The 17,548-nt window shown below is 38.9% G+C and overlaps 1 protein-coding gene across 3 annotated transcripts in view; it reads left to right on the plus strand.

Moving 5' to 3' along the window:
* Positions 1 to 8,434, plus strand: part of CTDSPL2 (CTD small phosphatase like 2) — a 109,037-nt gene extending 100,603 nt beyond the window's left edge. For all 3 annotated transcript variants that reach the window (XM_008016786.3, XM_008016784.3, XM_073012128.1), the window contains 3 exons: positions 1,733 to 1,859; positions 3,888 to 3,983; positions 6,359 to 8,434. In XM_008016786.3, coding sequence (XP_008014977.1) covers positions 1,733 to 1,859; positions 3,888 to 3,983; positions 6,359 to 6,424 — 289 coding nt within the window. In that variant the 3' untranslated portion in view covers positions 6,425 to 8,434. The remainder of the gene's footprint in view (positions 1 to 1,732; positions 1,860 to 3,887; positions 3,984 to 6,358) is intronic.
* Positions 8,435 to 17,548: the final 9,114 nt, after the last annotated feature.

Here is a 17,548-nt window from a genome sequence, read left to right on the forward strand (position 1 = left end):
AAAAAAAATAAAGAAGAAAAGAAAAAAAGAAATTCCTGTGATCTCTAAATCTCATGAGTTTCTAAAGAAGCAAGTCTACTCACATGGAAGAGTAGACTTTGATGACTGGTACAAACTGCTCTTTGATGACTGGTACAAATAGTTTTCTTCTAAAAATGCAAATACATGCTGTACACCCTCAGATTCCTGAATGAATAATTGGAAGGTTTTTACTGTAATTTAATTAAAATAACTGTAGTATCCACGTACAGATTCATTTGTCTCCTTTCTCAGTGAGTTTGCCACTATTGGTGAAGAGGCATCAACAGTGACTTGAATTTACATGCTGTATCTGCCTTTCCAATTTCCTCATATCCAATTGTTTATAGAAATAAAACAATGAATCTTATTTAGGCCCAACCAAGGCTTGAATTAAGTTACTTAGTCTTTTTTGTTTGTTTTTTCAAAGTAGAACTGACTAAACCTTCCAGGGGCCAGATGATCATTTGACTGTGATTATTAAAGTTATTCCTTATAAGAAGGGGGAAAGAACTGCTTATACATTTTGTCTGTTAAATTCTTCCTTTTTGCCATACCAACTGGCACTGATAATTTTAAGGTTGAGTTTTTGTTTGTGTGTGTGTATATGTAGATTTTTATTTATTCTTGGTAGCAGTGCGACATATTTTGTGGGTAGAAAATACCCATTTCTTGAAACCGCATAATTTAAAATGCAGGTCCAAATAGGTCCTAGGTTTTGCAAAATTGTTAGTGTGATTAAGACACAAGGAAGACAACTTACCAATTATTAATATATACAGAATAGAGTACTTCAAGGTAGAAAAAAATTATTATATGTATCGATCATTAGTAATGTTCAGAGACTAATATTTTGGGTATAAATTGAGATTATAATAATCACTTTAGTATGTATTATTGTAAATCCTTTAATAGCTTTCTAAAATGATGTAGCATTTTTCTGTTTGGGTGAAACATCGGTTTACATTTATAATACTTGATACTTAAATCTGAATTCCTCATTTCATTTAATCTCTGTTTTTTCAAATGATCATACACATATACTAAAAGAAAGAGGGGTGTTTAGGAAAAGTTGAAATGATGGAATGTTTTGGTCTTAGTACCTTTTCTCAAAAAATATAAGGAAATCTAAAAAGCATTTTTTCAAATGCCAACACAGAAACATTCCTTCTTATATTTTCTATTCTGGCATGTACAGGGATAGGGAGGCTGTGTGGTCCACTGGTTAGAGCCAAGGACTGGGAGCCAGGAGGATCCTGGGTTCCAATGCGGGGCTAACCACTGACTTACTGTGTGACCTTGGGCAAGTCACTTGACCTCCTTGTGCCTCAGTCAACCATCTGGAAAATTGGTTAAAAAGCAGGACCTCGCTGACAACCAGATGCTGCATCTGAGCTGAGCTTTCCTGGGTAAATAAATTACAAAAACAATTTAGAGTTTTTAATCCCCCTTTATAATTTAATTATAACATTTTGGGATAAACTCAAGTTCTTTAAGGCCTAGTAATATTTGGTTGTAAGCTTTCAATAATTGCTAAGAATTTTTATAGTAAAATGGCAGCCCAACGCTTAGGCCCATATTTGTGTTTGAATTACCTTCAAGAGAGAAAATAATATGGCTTAACCTATAAAGCTTATGGTATATATATGTGTGTATATGTTCTACTTTTTAGAAAGTTTTTTTTTTTTTAATTTGTTTTTATTTTTATGTTTAGGCACCGGCTTTTCCGTGAACATTGTGTTTGTGTACAAGGAAACTATATAAAGGACTTAAATATTCTTGGAAGAGATCTTTCAAAAACTATAATAATTGACAACTCACCACAAGCCTTTGCATATCAGGTAGGAAGAAAGTTGATAGATAAACTCAGATTGGAAAAAATACAATGAAGACACATGCTGCCAAACAGAATATGATGGGAAAAGAAGAGAATTTTCATTGGTGGAATTTCCCTTTAATGTGTCATTGTTTTAGAATTAGAAATGACAAAGTAGTATATTCCTTTTGGAAAATTTTTACTTAAATGACATGCAGCATAAATGAAGAAAAACCTGAGTAAGAAAACTATAAGATAAGCATCATTTAATAGCATTCTTATCAGTTATTAAATCAATAATTAATCAGTAATTTTGAGTACTATAGCTATTTTAACTATGTTCTTCTGGTTATTTGGTTTAATGTTCAGAAATATTTTCTTAGACTATTTTATCAATATATTTGTACCTTTTGTTAGTATTTCTTTGACATGTAACTACAACTATAGATGAGTCATCCTTCCTTTTTTTTTTTTTTTTTTTTTTTTTTTTTTTTTTTTTGAGAAGGAGTTTTGCTCTTGTTGCCCAGACTGGAGTGCAATGGCGCGATCTCAGCTCACTGCAACCTCCACCCCCTGGGTTCAAGCGATTCTCCTGCCTCAACCTCCCGAGTAGCTGGGATTACAGGCACCTGCCGCCACGCCTGTCTAATTTTGTATTTTTAGTAGAGACAGTGTTTCTCCATGTTGGTCAGGCTGGTCTCGAACTCCTATCTCAGGTGATCCGCCCCCCCCCCCCCCCAACCCCCCACGCCCCGCAGCCTCCCAAAGTGCTGGGATTACAGGTGTGAGCCACTGTGCCTGGCTGATGAGTCATCCTTTCAAGGTATATTTTAGATTATGAATATGTCCATGTGATATGATTTCTTTCTGTTTTCTTTTTTGTCTTTCTGGTTTTTTTGTTTGTTTTTTTGAGATGGAGTTTTTCTCTTGTCGCCCAGGCTGGAGTGCAGTGGCATGATCTCAGCTCACTGCAGCCTCTACCTCCCGGGTTCAAGTGATTCTCCTGCCTCTACCTCCTGAGTAGCTGGCACTACAGGTGCACGCCACTATGCCTTGCTAATTTTTTTGTATTATTAATAGAGATGGGGTTTTGCTATGTTGGCAGACTGGTCTCGAACTTCTGACCTCAGGTGCTCCACCTGCCCCAGCCTCCCAAACTGCTGGGATTCCAGGTGTGAGCCACCACACCCAGCCCCATGTGATAGGATTTCTTAGATTAGCTTCACAATAAGCCAGTCCAGAATAGGGGTGATGGAAAGTGGATTGGAGTATAAACTAGATTTGTCCTTCTGTGTTTCAAAATGTCTGTAATAAAAAGAAAACAAGGGAAAAGCTGTATATGATATTAAGTTATATTTAGATCCTTACTTTTATTTGTTTACATTTAAAAATGTCTTTAAGAATTTCATCTTGGTTCCTAGATAAAATTATATCAATTATCCTTCATCTCATATACAACATTTAGCCTAAATTTTAAAACATTTTATCCCAGAGATTTTTCATCAGAAAATAAATATGGCTTATGTTCTTGTTTTTAGGCTCCTCTTCAATGAAATACCATTAATTTGTTAAGTTTCTACTATATTTCAGGTTATCCTGCTCGATGGGAATAGAATAATGAATGGGAGATATGGTCACTGTATTTAAGGGGGAAAAAAGTATAGGCTTTTCTATATTCTCTTTAGATTGGTGGTATCCCATCTTTCACAGTGCCTATCTAGCATTGTACTAATTGTAACTATTTCTTGAAAGAATAAAGGAATATTTTAGTTATATTAATGATCCTTGTAAAATGTGTTTTAGTGGAACTTTCTTGTTTAGTTTTATGTACTCTGAGAAGAAATGACACTGAAAAACCAATAGGCTTCAATTTATTTCCTTTTCCTCTGTCTCTTGCACTATTGAGTTGTCAAAGAAAAGTCTGGTGACATTACTTTTCAAAGGAACTTTTAAATCAATGTTTACTTAATAAATCTTTGTTTATTTTTTAACTTTTTCCAAACTAGGCAAAATATAAGTAAAAGAGGATTTAATTACTTATTTATTGTTTTAGCTTTCTAATGGAATCCCTATAGAAAGTTGGTTTATGGATAAAAATGACAATGAACTCCTAAAATTGATTCCATTCCTGGAGAAGCTTGTAGAACTGGTAAGTATAACTTATCTTTTTCTGTTGTGCTTTTGTTAGCTCAACTATATTGAAATAAATCTTTTTAAATGTCTTTGCTTTATGTGTACTGACTTACAAAGTCAACTGTGAGCCAGGTCACAGGTGCCATCATAGGTGCCTGTAGTGCCAGCTACTTTAGAGTCTGAGGCAAGAGGATTGATTGAGCCTAGGAATTTGAGGTCATACTAGGCAACATAGTGAGACTCCAGCTCTTTAAAAAATAATAATGATGATGATAAAGTCATCTGTCATGGGAGATAAGGGCAAAGGTTGAAAAAGATTATGTGCATTTTCAAACTTTTTTGTTTTTTGAGGCAGGGTCTCGTTCTGTCACCCAGGCTGCAGTGTAGTAACATAATACTAACTCATAGCAGCCTTGACTTCCTGGGCTCAATCAGTCCTCCTGGCTCAGCCTCCTGGGTAACTGGGACTCTAGGCATGTGCCACCAAGCCTGGCTAATTTTTGTGTTTTTTTGTAGAGATGAGATTTTACCATGTTGCCCAGGCTGGTCTCAAACTCATGGGGTCAAACTATCTGCCCATCTCAGCCTCCCATAATGCTGGGATTACAGATGTGAGCCACCATGCCCAACCACATTTTCAGGCTTTATATATTACATTAAAATTATGCTTATCAGTATTTAAGAATTTATAGATTGAATGTCTTTACTATTTCAGTGGTCTTTCTCTTACAAGTTGCTAAGCAGTTGTGTTAGAAATAACATTAAATTGGCCGGGCGTGGTGGCTCATGCCTGTAATCCCAGCACTTTGAGAGGCCCAGGCAGGTGGATCACTTGAGGTCAGGAGATCAAGACCAGCCTGGCCAACATGGTGAAACCCCCTCTCTACTAAAAATACAAAAATGAGCTGGGTGTGGTGGTGGGCGCCTCTAATCCCAGCTACTCTAGAGGCTGAGGTAGGAGAATCACTTGAACCTGGGAGGCGGAGGTTGCAGTGAGCCGAGATTGCACCACTGCACTCCAGCCTGGGCGACAGTGAGACTTCGTTTCAAAACAAAACAAACAAAAAAACATTAAATTTTTCATTTTGGTATTATAATTCACATCTAGAATTAATGCTTATGCCACTGAAATTTTATTCTGGGAATTCTATTTCTATATCACATGGAACACTTAGCTTTAAAGACCTATGTAGATAGTATAATTCCCTTTTACCTATCTTGGTTTGGCCTCTATTGCTTAATGAAACTTTGGCGGAGTGTAGTGGTACACACCTTTTTAATCCCACTGGTTTTGTTTGTTTGTTTGTTTGAGACAGGGTCTTACGCTTTCGCCCAGGCTGGAGTGCAGTGGCCTGATCTCAGCTCACTGCAGCCTCCACCTCCCGGGTTCAAGCGATTGTCGTGCCTCAGCCTTCTAAGTAGCTGGGATTACTGGCGCCCGCCACCATGCCTGGCTAATTTTTTGTATTTTTAGTAGAGACTGCGTTTCACCACGTTGGCCAGGCTGATCTTTGAACTCCTGACCTCAGGTAATCTACCTGCTTTGGCCTCCCAAAGTGCTGGGATTACAGGCGTGAGCCACTGTACCCAGCAGTAATCCCACCATTTTGGAAGGCTAAGGTGGGAGGATTGCTTGAGGCCAGGAGTTTGAGACTAGCCAGGGCAACATAATGAGACCTCATCTCTACATACGTACATACATACATACATACATACATACATACATACATACATAAGCAAGCAAGCATGCTGGGCATTGTGATATGTGCCTATAATTCCAGCTACTCAGGAGGCTGAGGTGGGAGGATTGCTTGAGACCAGAAGTTTGAGGCTCCAGTGAACCAGGATTGTGCCCTCGCATTCCAGCCTGGGTGAAAGAGCAAGACCTTGTCCATTCATTCATTTTTAAATGAATAAACAAATCTTGGGAGGCCAAGGTGGGCAGATCACCTGAGGTCAGGAGTTGAAGACCAGCCTGGCCAACATGGTGAAACCCCGCCTCTACAAAAATCACAAAAAATTAGCCAGACATGGTGGCTGGCGTCTGTAGTCCCAGCTACTTGGGAGGCTGAGGCACGAGAATCACTTGAACCCAGGAGGTAGAGGTTGCAGTGAGCTGAGATTGTGCCATTGCACTCCAGCCTAAGCAACAGAGCAGGACTCTGTCTCAAAAAATAAAAATTAAAAAAAAAAAAACCAAAAAAAAACTTCAATGACAATTTTTAAAAATCTAAATTTAACTGCATCTGTGTAGTGTTTCCATTTGGCAAACAAAATATATCATAAAATAAAAACTGGTATGTTTTCTCTGCAAGGTAAGAATATCTATGTTATGAGGATCATATCTTTGAAATTATATGCCTTTTTAAAAATTGTCTTTTTTCCACACAGAATGAAGATGTTCGACCACACATCAGAGACAGATTTCGCTTGCATGATTTGCTGCCCCCAGATTAAGTACAAAGACTTGTCAAATCACTGAAGGGGGAGAGAATGCAGGACCCTTTTGGACTAAGACAAAAACATTGCCATTACTGTTGAAATTTTGCATTTTTGTACCCCGTCTTGCTTTTCTTATCTTTGGTGCCCAATAATAATCAAGGGTTACAGAAAGAGACTTTATCTATCTCAGATCGAATACATATAGTAGGTAGGCTAAAACAGAAGAGTCTTTAGAACTAGTGCAACTCCAGTGAAATTTTTTTATGTACAGGACATCTGCAGTTTATAAAGAATTCTGTTTCTGCCACCAGCAGTTTGACCTGTAGTCACACAGGATTTTATGATAATAACAGAGATGAAAATGGACTTTTATTTTCTCTCTGTTTGGTGCTCTAAGTGGGTTTGTAGCCACTTTTCTGTTACTTTATGATTCTCATTTCAACAGGAATGGCCAGTAAAAGTTGTTTTATTTTTCCTGTTAAGGTTTATAACCTTTTTACATTTTTGACCTGTATTAGATTAGAATTTCATTATGCATTCCGTTTAGTTGAGGCGCTTCATAGTTTTCTGGAGATAGTCAGTTTTTAGTTTTTTATTATACATTTGAATGGCCGTTTTCCTGCTTTGTCTGCCTGCACATTGTATATTTGTTTAAAAATATTCTCTACTTTTAGTCCATGTAAGTTTCATTTAGAAAGACATGCATTTATATTTTGTTTCTGTAATATTCTACTGTAGGTGAAATCTTTTCAAAAATCAAGAGACTGGGTAGATAAGAATATATGAATGACTAATATACAAAAGATTTAAACCATTGTGATGGCGTATATTCTCAAATGGTAATATCTTGCAATGGCACACAGATTTAATGGATAAAGGTATACCTCAGACTTCACTGTGCTCACAAATCTTTGAGGAGAAAGTTTGGTCACCTGTTTGGCTTGATTTAGTTACTGCTGCCTTTGGTTTTCTCCAGGAATGAAGTATTCAGCACAGTGACTCAGTATTTTTAGTTATTTTGCATGGGCTGGTAGTACCTCTGTTATGCCCTCAGTTACAATCAATTTAAAACTGTGTAACAGTCTTGGTACCTAACAGTAGCTATGCATAATCCTGTGGCACAGTACACTCCCAAGCCACCAATGCAGTTAATATGCTCTCATAGTGGTTTTTCTATGCTATATGAAAATAGTCTTCAAGCCTTGGTTCTCTAATGCAGCTACCACAAGAGGTTGATATTTTTATAGTGGTGTGTAATCTCCTTTTCGGGAGGCTTTTTATGGAAGGTAGAATTTGTAAAAGTTCGTATGCTTTGCCTCTCAACTGCATTAACATGCCACAGGCTCAGACTGTTTTTGTGTAAAGGATGTCAAAGAACGGCACTTTTTCTAAAGAGAAGTTTGATATTTTGTATGCTTGTTAAGAAAGTACAGTATTGGAAATTAAAGGTGGACAACTGATAATTGAGGAGTATGTCAATTAATTTTTTATGTATATTACCTGTTTACTTGTACAACTTACTGTACAAATTACATGCAGCTTCATTTTCAAATGAATCCTTAAAATAAGGAAATCTTTTTAGGAAAACATTTAATTTTTGTATTTTTGATTTTAAAGGCATGAGTTATGTCAATTTTCAGTGTATTAATGAAGATTTTAACTTTTCATCAGGTTGAGTGTTTTCTTACTATATTATCTGTTGTGTATGTAGTTAGCATATTGTGTCACTGAACTGTTTAAAAATCTAGCATGTAGAGCAAGCCTGTTTTGTGGAAAATCCTTATTCATTAAAAAAATAATCATGGCAGATTTTCTGCAAAAAAAAAAAAGCAAAAGCATTTGCAATTCAGAATACTGATTTTTTTAATTTTATTTAAAGAAAGGTATTTTGCTTGCAGGAAAAAAATACTACAGATTCATTTTAATGAGAATCTTTGAAATGTATTTATCTTTAGGGCATCTGGGCATCTTTATGCTGTTTGTCTTCTGTCTTTCTTGAAATAAAATGTACATACGTTACCTTTACATATGCTCTTGCTCAAAATTGTGAACCTAGTTACATTTCTCCCTGCTCCCTTCCTTTTTGTGCTCAAACAGCGAAACCCAAAATTTATATAAGATCTGAACTTTCAGCATGCATTCTGTTTGCTGAAAGATTTCCTGATTTAGTGCATTCTCAAAGGGCTTTCCCATAATCTAAAGGGAAATGTAAGCACCTATTCTCTTGTGCCTGTGGGCACTTCAATAATAAAAACCAACTTTTTAAACTAGTCATCTTTTATCAATGATAAAGTTGTTTTCAGTCCCAGGCTAGGAGAGTTCCTTTAAGTCAGCTGATCAAGCATAAGATGCTTCCGTAAAGAAATAAACTAAAAAAATTTTATATGGCTTGAGAAAATTTCTTGAGGCCAAATTAATATTTTTTTCTTCATTACTTTGAGTCATTTTAAATTTGTTAATACAAAATTTAAGATAATTTACAGAGACAATTTAGCCAGCTTCCTTCCACCTTAATATAATGTCTTGGCTTCCCTTTATCCTCTCTTTTCTTTATCTGTTGGTAGACATAAAAAATTTCCATTTAGTTAATCAGAGATGTATATTTTTTAAATTGAAATGTGCCCAGCCCCTTCAGCTCACACAGGAAACATGAACTCTTAAAAAACTTGACTAGTAAATGCAGGAGAGGTGGATATCTGATGAGATACAGCAAAAGTCACCTGTATACATATTACAACTCTGGAGTACATATTAAAGTCATATGCTATTTCCAGTGGTAAATGTCTGACTTTTAAGACATTCTTTTAAATATTTGTATCATTGTTAGGATGTTTTAATCAGTTGTTTTTTAATTCCATGTAATATATGTAGCCCTCATCAGATTTATATCACCATATTTCTCCTTGTGTCCTAAGAGAATTGATGACAATTCGTAACCATAAATTGTTTTATATTAGCTAGTATGTATATTTATTTTTACCCAATGGCTTTATCTGTTTCCCAAAATTTGTTTGGGATTTGTTAAAAGCATTGTGTAACTTCTATAAACGGCTATTTTCTTGTAACTGTCAGTGAAATGAATGTGTACATTGGTGTTTTTTTTTTGTTTTTTTTGTTTTTTTTTTTTTGTATTTCTCCGGGTTTTTGTTTTTGTTTTCAAGGGTTAACAATGGTTTTTTTAAAAAATTATCTTTGGCCAATGACTTTTTCAGCTAGATCTTACTTTCATTCAACCTTCTAAAGAAGTTCGTTTCTCATTGTTTTGTTCCGTCAACTTGCCTGAAAGAGACTTCATCTCATCAATGAAGAAAGCATTTCATTATTCCTACAAATCTTTCCTGCGAGCACAGAATTCTTCATAAGGACCAGATCTCTTTCATGTCTGTGTCAATCACATAAAGCTAAAATGTAAAGGACATTGAAGCCTTTATTTAATTGTACTAATATGATGGTGTTATATACTACATCATTAGCTAGTTAAGGTTTTCTGACCTGACTTCTCTTTGTCTTCCTAGGTATTTATTTGTTATCTCTTTTAATCTTGTGTATCTAAATTAACTTAGTTAATAGTTACCCACCGAATAACTATGCCAAGCAACTAGTAAAGAATGTTTATTTTATTTCCCCTTATAGGGGAAGAGTGGACTGGGAACAAAAATGTATGGGCCAAAAGGCCTTAGGGTTGTCATTCATTCACTTTCTTATTCCTCTTATGAGCTATAATTGAGTATAGTATTTTTTTAGTGGTGATGTGCTTATGTCATTACTTCTCGTGTCTTCCCCTGAGTTGAAAGCCTACGACGAACCTGTATAAAATACATTTAAGAATTTTCATAATACGAACCACAAAACTGGGTATCTTATATTGAAATGCTACTTAAGTTATTGGAATCCAAGTCTCACTAATTAGGATACATTTTTATAAAATGTTTCTCTGTATCTTGAATTGAAATTATTTGCCCAGAGGTGAGAGTTCTGGGGGTATAACATGATTTGAGATCTTTTTTTAAAAAGGGTGGGGTGGGGGGGAGAGAGCGACAAGTTTATACTAGTTTAAGCTTTTGATATTAGTATTTTAAGATACATCAGTTGGTTCCTAAACCTGACCATTAGAATTACTCTGAGGAGCTCTTAAAATAGATTTCTGGGGCCTACCCCTGGAAAATTGTCTCACTGGATCTCGAGAGGGGCCTGAGAGTTCTGTCTTTTTTGGTTGGTTGGTTGGTTTTTCTTTTTTTTTTTTTCTTTAAAGCTCTCCTGGTGATTCTAATAGCCAGTATTGGGAAATCAGTGTATTAGCTAAATGTGACACTGGTTTGAGAGTAGGCAACAAAATTAAAGTTTACCAGATATCTCTTTGTGGTAGTTTTTTTTTTTTTTTTCTTTTTTTTCTTTTTTTTTTTTACTGGGACCAGATTTCACAGAACTTATTCAAGATACATGGAGGAATAATAATGAAGATTGAGGCTACTGCTCATTATCATTTTTGTCTTTCATACTTTTTTAAGGGTTTGCATTTCTAGGACTTGGAATAGTTGACCATATACATAGCTAAAGGACATGTCCCTGAATGAGACCATTATATATATTATCTGTAAAATATTTCACTATTTTTTTATTTTATAAATCTTTGTAGAAATAAGCAATGAAATACTACTTTCATCTTTTGAAATGGGATTTTTCAAGGCAGTGTCCTTTTGGCATTAAGGTAGGGGGGAGTTAATATTCTCTCTGCCTGTTTCCACGTGAATCAGTATAAAGTCATGGACATTTGAAAATCTCAATTTAATTTCTTCTTATTTACTATGCAGTATAGCCGTGAACAAGTAATGTAGATTTAGTTTTCTCATCTTCAAATGCCCTGATCACCCTACCTCACAGGGTTGTTGTGGGGATAAATAAAACTTTTATGGAAGCACTTCTCTTTGATGATATTTTATCAGCCATCAGAAACAATATAATTTCTAACAACATTTTTGTACAGTGTTTTTGTTTAGAAGAATATAATTTTTTTTTCACATTACTTTCCCTTTTGATGTTGAAAAGCAAAGGAAATTGAGACTTGGAGAAAGCCGTGACCCAAGACTGTGCAGTTCCTCTGGGAGACTTGAATTTAGTTATCACCATCATACTCTATTTCCTAGTGCCTTGGCATTTTGTATGATTATGTTTGTACATGAATATAAAGCTTTCTCAAGTTTATAAGTCTATTTAGCCAACAAAATGTTCTTATAAAATGTAAGGAATATACAGTGGTACAAACTAGACCTACAGGTAATAATAATTAATTTTAAATGAAGAAAACTTCAAGTTCTAGGTGTACCTCTTTATTTTATAGTGTTTTCCAAAGATCACAGAGCTAGGACTAGAATGTAGGTCTCTTAATTACCATTACAGTGATGATTTTAGAAGGAAGGACATTATCACTGGAACTACTATGAGCAGAGGTGAAAAACACTTGAAGATACCAACCAGAATAAAAGGGGTTGGTTTTGAAAAGGAGAGATGAGATGGCAACAGTGAACCAGATTATAGTGTGCTAAGATGAGGAATATAGTCGTATGAGCTAAAATAATGAGCCAATGTAACTATAGCATAGTAGTGCTCTGGTACCACACTAGTTTCTCTGATGAGACTTTGTGATAGCTATTTTCCCTAAGCTCCAAAGGAGTTTGATGCACACACAGTTTTGAAAGCCACTTGAGAAGTAAGTGATTGCACTATAACATTCTATTTAGGCAGATAGTTGAGAGCATGGTCAATGAAAGCATGAAGTTCAGAATCAAAATTGAATTCAAGTCCCTGAAAACCCAGCCACTTACTAAGCAAGAGGGTTGTTACCTACCTTTCAGAATTATAAGGATCAAATGAAATGTCAGAAGCATGCTATAAACCATAAAGCAATATACAAGTAACAAATGGAGATGTTAAAGCAGGTAGTTCTCAAGGAGGGATGAGAACTCTATATGGGGCTCTGAGAGATGTTTGAAGCCAGAAGGCAGGAATAAGCAGTAGGATCAGGATATTGTAATACCACAGGACCACGGATGTCAGGGAGGGTTTTTAAGAAAGAGCAGTGGGTTGCATTTTTTAAAAGACCCATTAGGCCGGTCGGGGTGGCTCACGCCTATTATCCCAGCACTTTGGGAGGCTGAAGTGGGCGGATCACTTGAGGTCAGGAGTTGAGACCAGCCTGGACAACGTGGTGAAACCCCATCTCTTCTAAAAATACAAAAATTAGCCGGGCATGTTAGTGCACGCCTGTAGTCCCAGCTACTTGGACGGCTGAGGCAGGAGAATCGCTTGAACCCAGGAGGCAGATTGCAGTGAACCAAGATTGCGCCACTGCAGTCCAGCCTGGGTGACAGAGACTCCGTCTCAAAAAAAAAACCACTACTATGTATTAGGCACTATGCTAGGCTCTGTGAATGGTCTAGAAGGTGGCAAAACAGACAATGCCTTAAAATCTTAAACTTAAAATCTACCAGTAGAGAAAGTCAAGATCCTTAAAATATTTGTTAAAGGGCTAAAGCTAGGCTTGGTTGTGGGGAGAGGAGGCTCAGGGGAGTAAATGATCAGGTGTGTATTTTAAAAGATCTCTTTGGAAATAAGAGTGGGTGGGTGGGAGGCCAGTTAGAAGTTACATAACTGTCCATGCAAAGTATTCCCTTCCTCTAAGACAGTTAATGCACTGGATGATAGCATCATAGTGGACAGTCAGGTCAGAAGATTGTTAAGGTTCTGGGGAGAACCTCTGGGCTTGTGTGGTTTACTGAGAGCTTACTAACCATGTGGATTTTAGGCACTCCCTGAGGAAGGCATGTTTTTTCCGCTAGCCAGATAGGAATGGGAAGGTACTCTAGGATTTTACAGCACTCTGTAAGAGTAAGTATGGAAAAATATATGGAAGTTGAATGGAGACAGTTTCATGTCTTAAGACTCACGGGGGTAGGGTTTTGGATTTTCATTTTGGCTTAAAAAATTTTAACTTTATCAAATCATATAAATAAAAAACTTATTATTTATTGAGATGGGATCTTGCTGTGTTGCCCAGGCTGGAGTGCAGTGGTGAGATCTCAGCTCCCTGCAACCTCTGCCTCCCGGTTTCCAGCGATTCTCCTGCCTCAGCCTCCCTAGTAGCTGGAACCACAGGAGTGCACCACGAAGCTCAGCCAATTTTTGTATTTTTAGTAGAGAGAGTTTCACCACGTTGGCCAGGCTGGTCTTGAACTCCTGCCCTCAAGTGATTCGCCTGCCTGCTTTGGCCTCCCAAAGTTCTGGGATTACAGGCATGAGCCACTGTGCTCCGCCAAAATTTGTTTTTACATGTACTCTTTTTCCCAAGAAATCATTAGAAAAAACGTAATGACTCCATAATTTTGCACTTTTATAAACAGGAGTTTTGACCTACCCCTATTTCCAGTTAAAACAATCTGCTCTTCAGCCTTAACCTAGTCCAACTTTATAAGATTTTGAGTCTGATGCTTAAAGTACTTCCTCTTAAAAAGAAACTATAAGGCCAGGCACGGTGGCTCACGCCTGTAATCCCTGCACTTTGGGAGGCTGAGGCGGGTGGATCACCTGAGGTTAGGAATTTGAGACCAGCCTGGCCAACATGATGAAACCCATCTCTACTAAAACTGCCAAAAATTATCTGGGCGTGCAAAAAATTACCTGGGCGTGGTGGCACAAACCTGTAATCCCAGCTGCTCAGGAGTTGAGGCAGGAGAATCGCTTGAACCCGGGAGGCAGAGGTTGCAGTGAGCAGAGATTGCACCACTGCATTCCAGCCTGGGCAATGAGAGCAAAATTCCATCTCAAAAAAAACAAGAACGTATAAGCACTCTGCTTCATTTGTGCTGTTCCTTTACTCTTCTATAGCTTTAATGATGAAACCTTTTTTTTTTTTTTTTTTTTTTTTTTTTGAGATGGAGTCTGCTCTGTTGTCCAGGCTGGAGTGCAGTGGTGCGATCTCAGCTCACTGCAAGCTCCGCCTCCCCGGGTTCACACCATCCGCCTGCCTCAGCCTCCCGAGTGGCTGGGACTACAGGCGCCCGCCACCACGCCCGGCTAATTTTTTTTATTTTTTTTTTTAATTTTTAGTAGAGATAGGGTTTCACCGTGTTAGCCAGGATAGTCTCAATCTCCTGACCTTGTGATCCGCCTGCCTTGGCCTGCCAAAGTGCTGGAATTACATGCATGAGCTACCGCACTTTTTTTTTTTTTTTTTTTGAGATGAAGTCTCACTGTCACCTAGGCTGGGGTGCAGTGGCACAATCTTGGTTCACTGCAACCTCTGCCTGCAGGGTTCAAGTGATTCTCCTGCCTCAGCCTCCTGAGTAGCTGGTAGAACTCCTGACTTCAGGCAATCCACCTGCCTTTGCCTCCCAAAGTGCTGGGATGATAGGCACAAGCACTGCACCCGGCCATGATGAAACTTTTTTTGAGGTGGGCTGGCCCTGTCGTCCAGGCTGGAGTGCAGTGGCACAATCGTGGCTCACTGCAGCCTCAACCTCCCAGGCTCAAGTGATCCTCCCAGTTCAGTCTCCTGAGTAGCTGGGACTTACAGGTGTGCGCCACCATGCCTGGCTAATTTTTTATTTTTTCTAGAGATGGAGTCTTGCCATGTTGCCCAGGCTAGTCTTGAAACGAGCTCAAGTGATCCTCCTGCCTCAGCCTCCCTAAGTGCCGGCATTTTAGACGTGAGCCACTGTGCCTGGCCTGGAACTTCTTGACAGAAGTTTTAATGTTAATCTGTTAAGAAACATTGATTACCTAGTCTGCTCATCTGTAAAATGGGAATACTGTCACTGTATTTGTGATTATAGAGCTCCCCTAGAGACTAACCTTTGAGTCACAAGTGTTTTTGTGTGTGTGTTTTGAGACAGTCTCACTCTGTTGCCCAGGCTGGAGTGTAGTGGCGTGATCTCAGCTCACTGCAACCTCTGCCTCCTAGGTTCAAGCAATTCTCCTTCCTCAGCCTTCTGAATAGCTGGAACTACAGGAGTGCACCACCACACCCGGCTAATTTTTTGTATTTTTAGTAGAGACGGGTGTCTCACCAGGTTGGCCAGCCTGGTCTTGAACTCCTGAGCCTGCCTCAGCCTCCCAAAGTGCTGGGATTACAGGCGTGAGCCACCATGCCTGGCACAGTTTTTTGTTTGTTTGTTTGTTTTTGTTTTTGTTTTTTTTGAGACGGAGTCTCGCTCTGTAGCCCAGGCTGGAGTGCAGTGGCGCGATCTCGGCTCACTGCAAGCTCCGACCTCTGGGTTCACGCCATTCTCCTGCCTCAGCCTCCCGTGTAGCTGGGACTAGAGGCGCCTGACACCACGCCCGGCTAATTTTTTTTGTATTTTTAGTAGAGACGGGGTTTCACCGTGTTAACCAGGATGGTCTCAATCTCCTGACCTCGTGATCCGGCTGTCTCGGCCTCCCAAAGAGCTGGGATTACAGGCGTGAGCCGCCGCGCCGGGCCCCGGCACAAGTTTTATGGACCAAAGGAAGTCCCTAACACATAGGTCTAGACTCTTGTTTTCCTGCTTCCTCACTTGAAAAAGTAGTATGCACACCACTATAAATGAATTCTCAATTTCTGCTTTGAAAACAACGCTGCATGCACATAAGCCCATGAATTTTTTCATAGTACCTTCAACCCACATGCCCCAATTTTTTGTTTTGTTTTGTTTTTGATAGAGTGTCGCCTAGGCTAGAGTGCAGTGGCACAATCTCGGCTCACTACAACCTCTGCCTCCTGGGTTCAAACCATTGTCCTGCCCGAACCTCCCAAGTAGCTGGAATTACAGGCATGAGCCACCACACCTGGCTAATTTTTGTATTTTTAGTAGAGACAGGTTTCACCATGTTGTCCAGGCTGGTCTCGAACTCCTGACCTTAAGTGATCCGCCCGCCTTGGCCTCCCAAAATGCTGGGATTACAGGCATGAGCCACCACGCCCGGCCTTTTTTTTTTTTTTTGAGACAGAGTTTCGCTTTTGTGGGGCAGGCTAAATTGCACTGGCGCGATCTCGGCTCACTGCAACCTCCGCCTCCTGGTTCAAGCGATTCTCCTACCTCATCTTCCCGAGTAGCTGGTATTACGGTGCCTGCCAACACGCCCAACTAATTTTTTTATTTTTAGTAGAGACAGGGTTTGCCATGTCGGCCAGGCTGGTCTTGAACTCTTGATCTCAGTTGATCCGCCTGCCTCGGCCTCCCAAAGTGCTGGGATTACAGGCGTGAGCCACCATGCCCAGCATTTTTTTGTTGTTGTTTGTTTTCAGATGGAGTCTCTCCCAGGCTGGAGTGGAGTGGCACAATCTTGGCTCACTGCAACCTCTGTCTCCCGGGTTCAAGCAATTTTCCTTCTTTAGCCTCCTGAGGAGCTGGGGTTACAGGCATGTGCCACCATGCCCGGCTAATTTTTGTATTTTTAGGGGTCTTGGGGTTTCATCACGTTGGCCAGGCTGGTCTTGAATTACCTCAAATGATCTGCCTGTCTCAGCCTCGCAAAGTGCTGGGATTACAGGCATGATCCCGTAACAGGCATGCCTGGCCAGTTTTCAGGTTTTTGACTTAAGCAACTAGTTGTCACTCAATCTCCAAAGGCATCCTCTGTCTTCTATTTCTCCCTTCCCCTCCTCCTCCATATCCAGTCAGACACTATATTAGTCTGGGTTCTCCAGAGAAACAGAATCAATAGGATGTGTATATGCAGAAAGATTTATTTTAAGGAATTGGCTTACATTATTCTGGGAGCTGGCAAGTCTGAAGTCTGCAGGGCAGGCAAACAGCCTGGAGACCCAGGGAGATTTGATGCTGCAGTCTGGAGGCTGAATTGCTTCTTCCTAAGGGTCTTGTCTTAATTTGAACTGACTGGATGCGGCCCGCCCTCATTATAGAGGGTAATCTACTTTAATCAAAGTCTGCTGATTTAAATGTTCATCACATCTAACAAATACATTCATAGCAACAACTAGACTAGTGTTTGACCAAAAACTGAGTAACATGAGTACCATTGTCTAGCCAAGTTGATACATAAAATTAACCATTACAGTCACTAAGTTTCATTGACGATGACCTTTAAATATTTCTCAAGTTGGTTTCTTCTTCTCCAATGCCATTGCCTTAATTTAGGCTTGTG

This window comes from Chlorocebus sabaeus, chromosome 26 (assembly GCF_047675955.1).
Source record: "Chlorocebus sabaeus isolate Y175 chromosome 26, mChlSab1.0.hap1, whole genome shotgun sequence".
NCBI classification, from domain to species: Eukaryota; Metazoa; Chordata; class Mammalia; order Primates; family Cercopithecidae; genus Chlorocebus; species Chlorocebus sabaeus.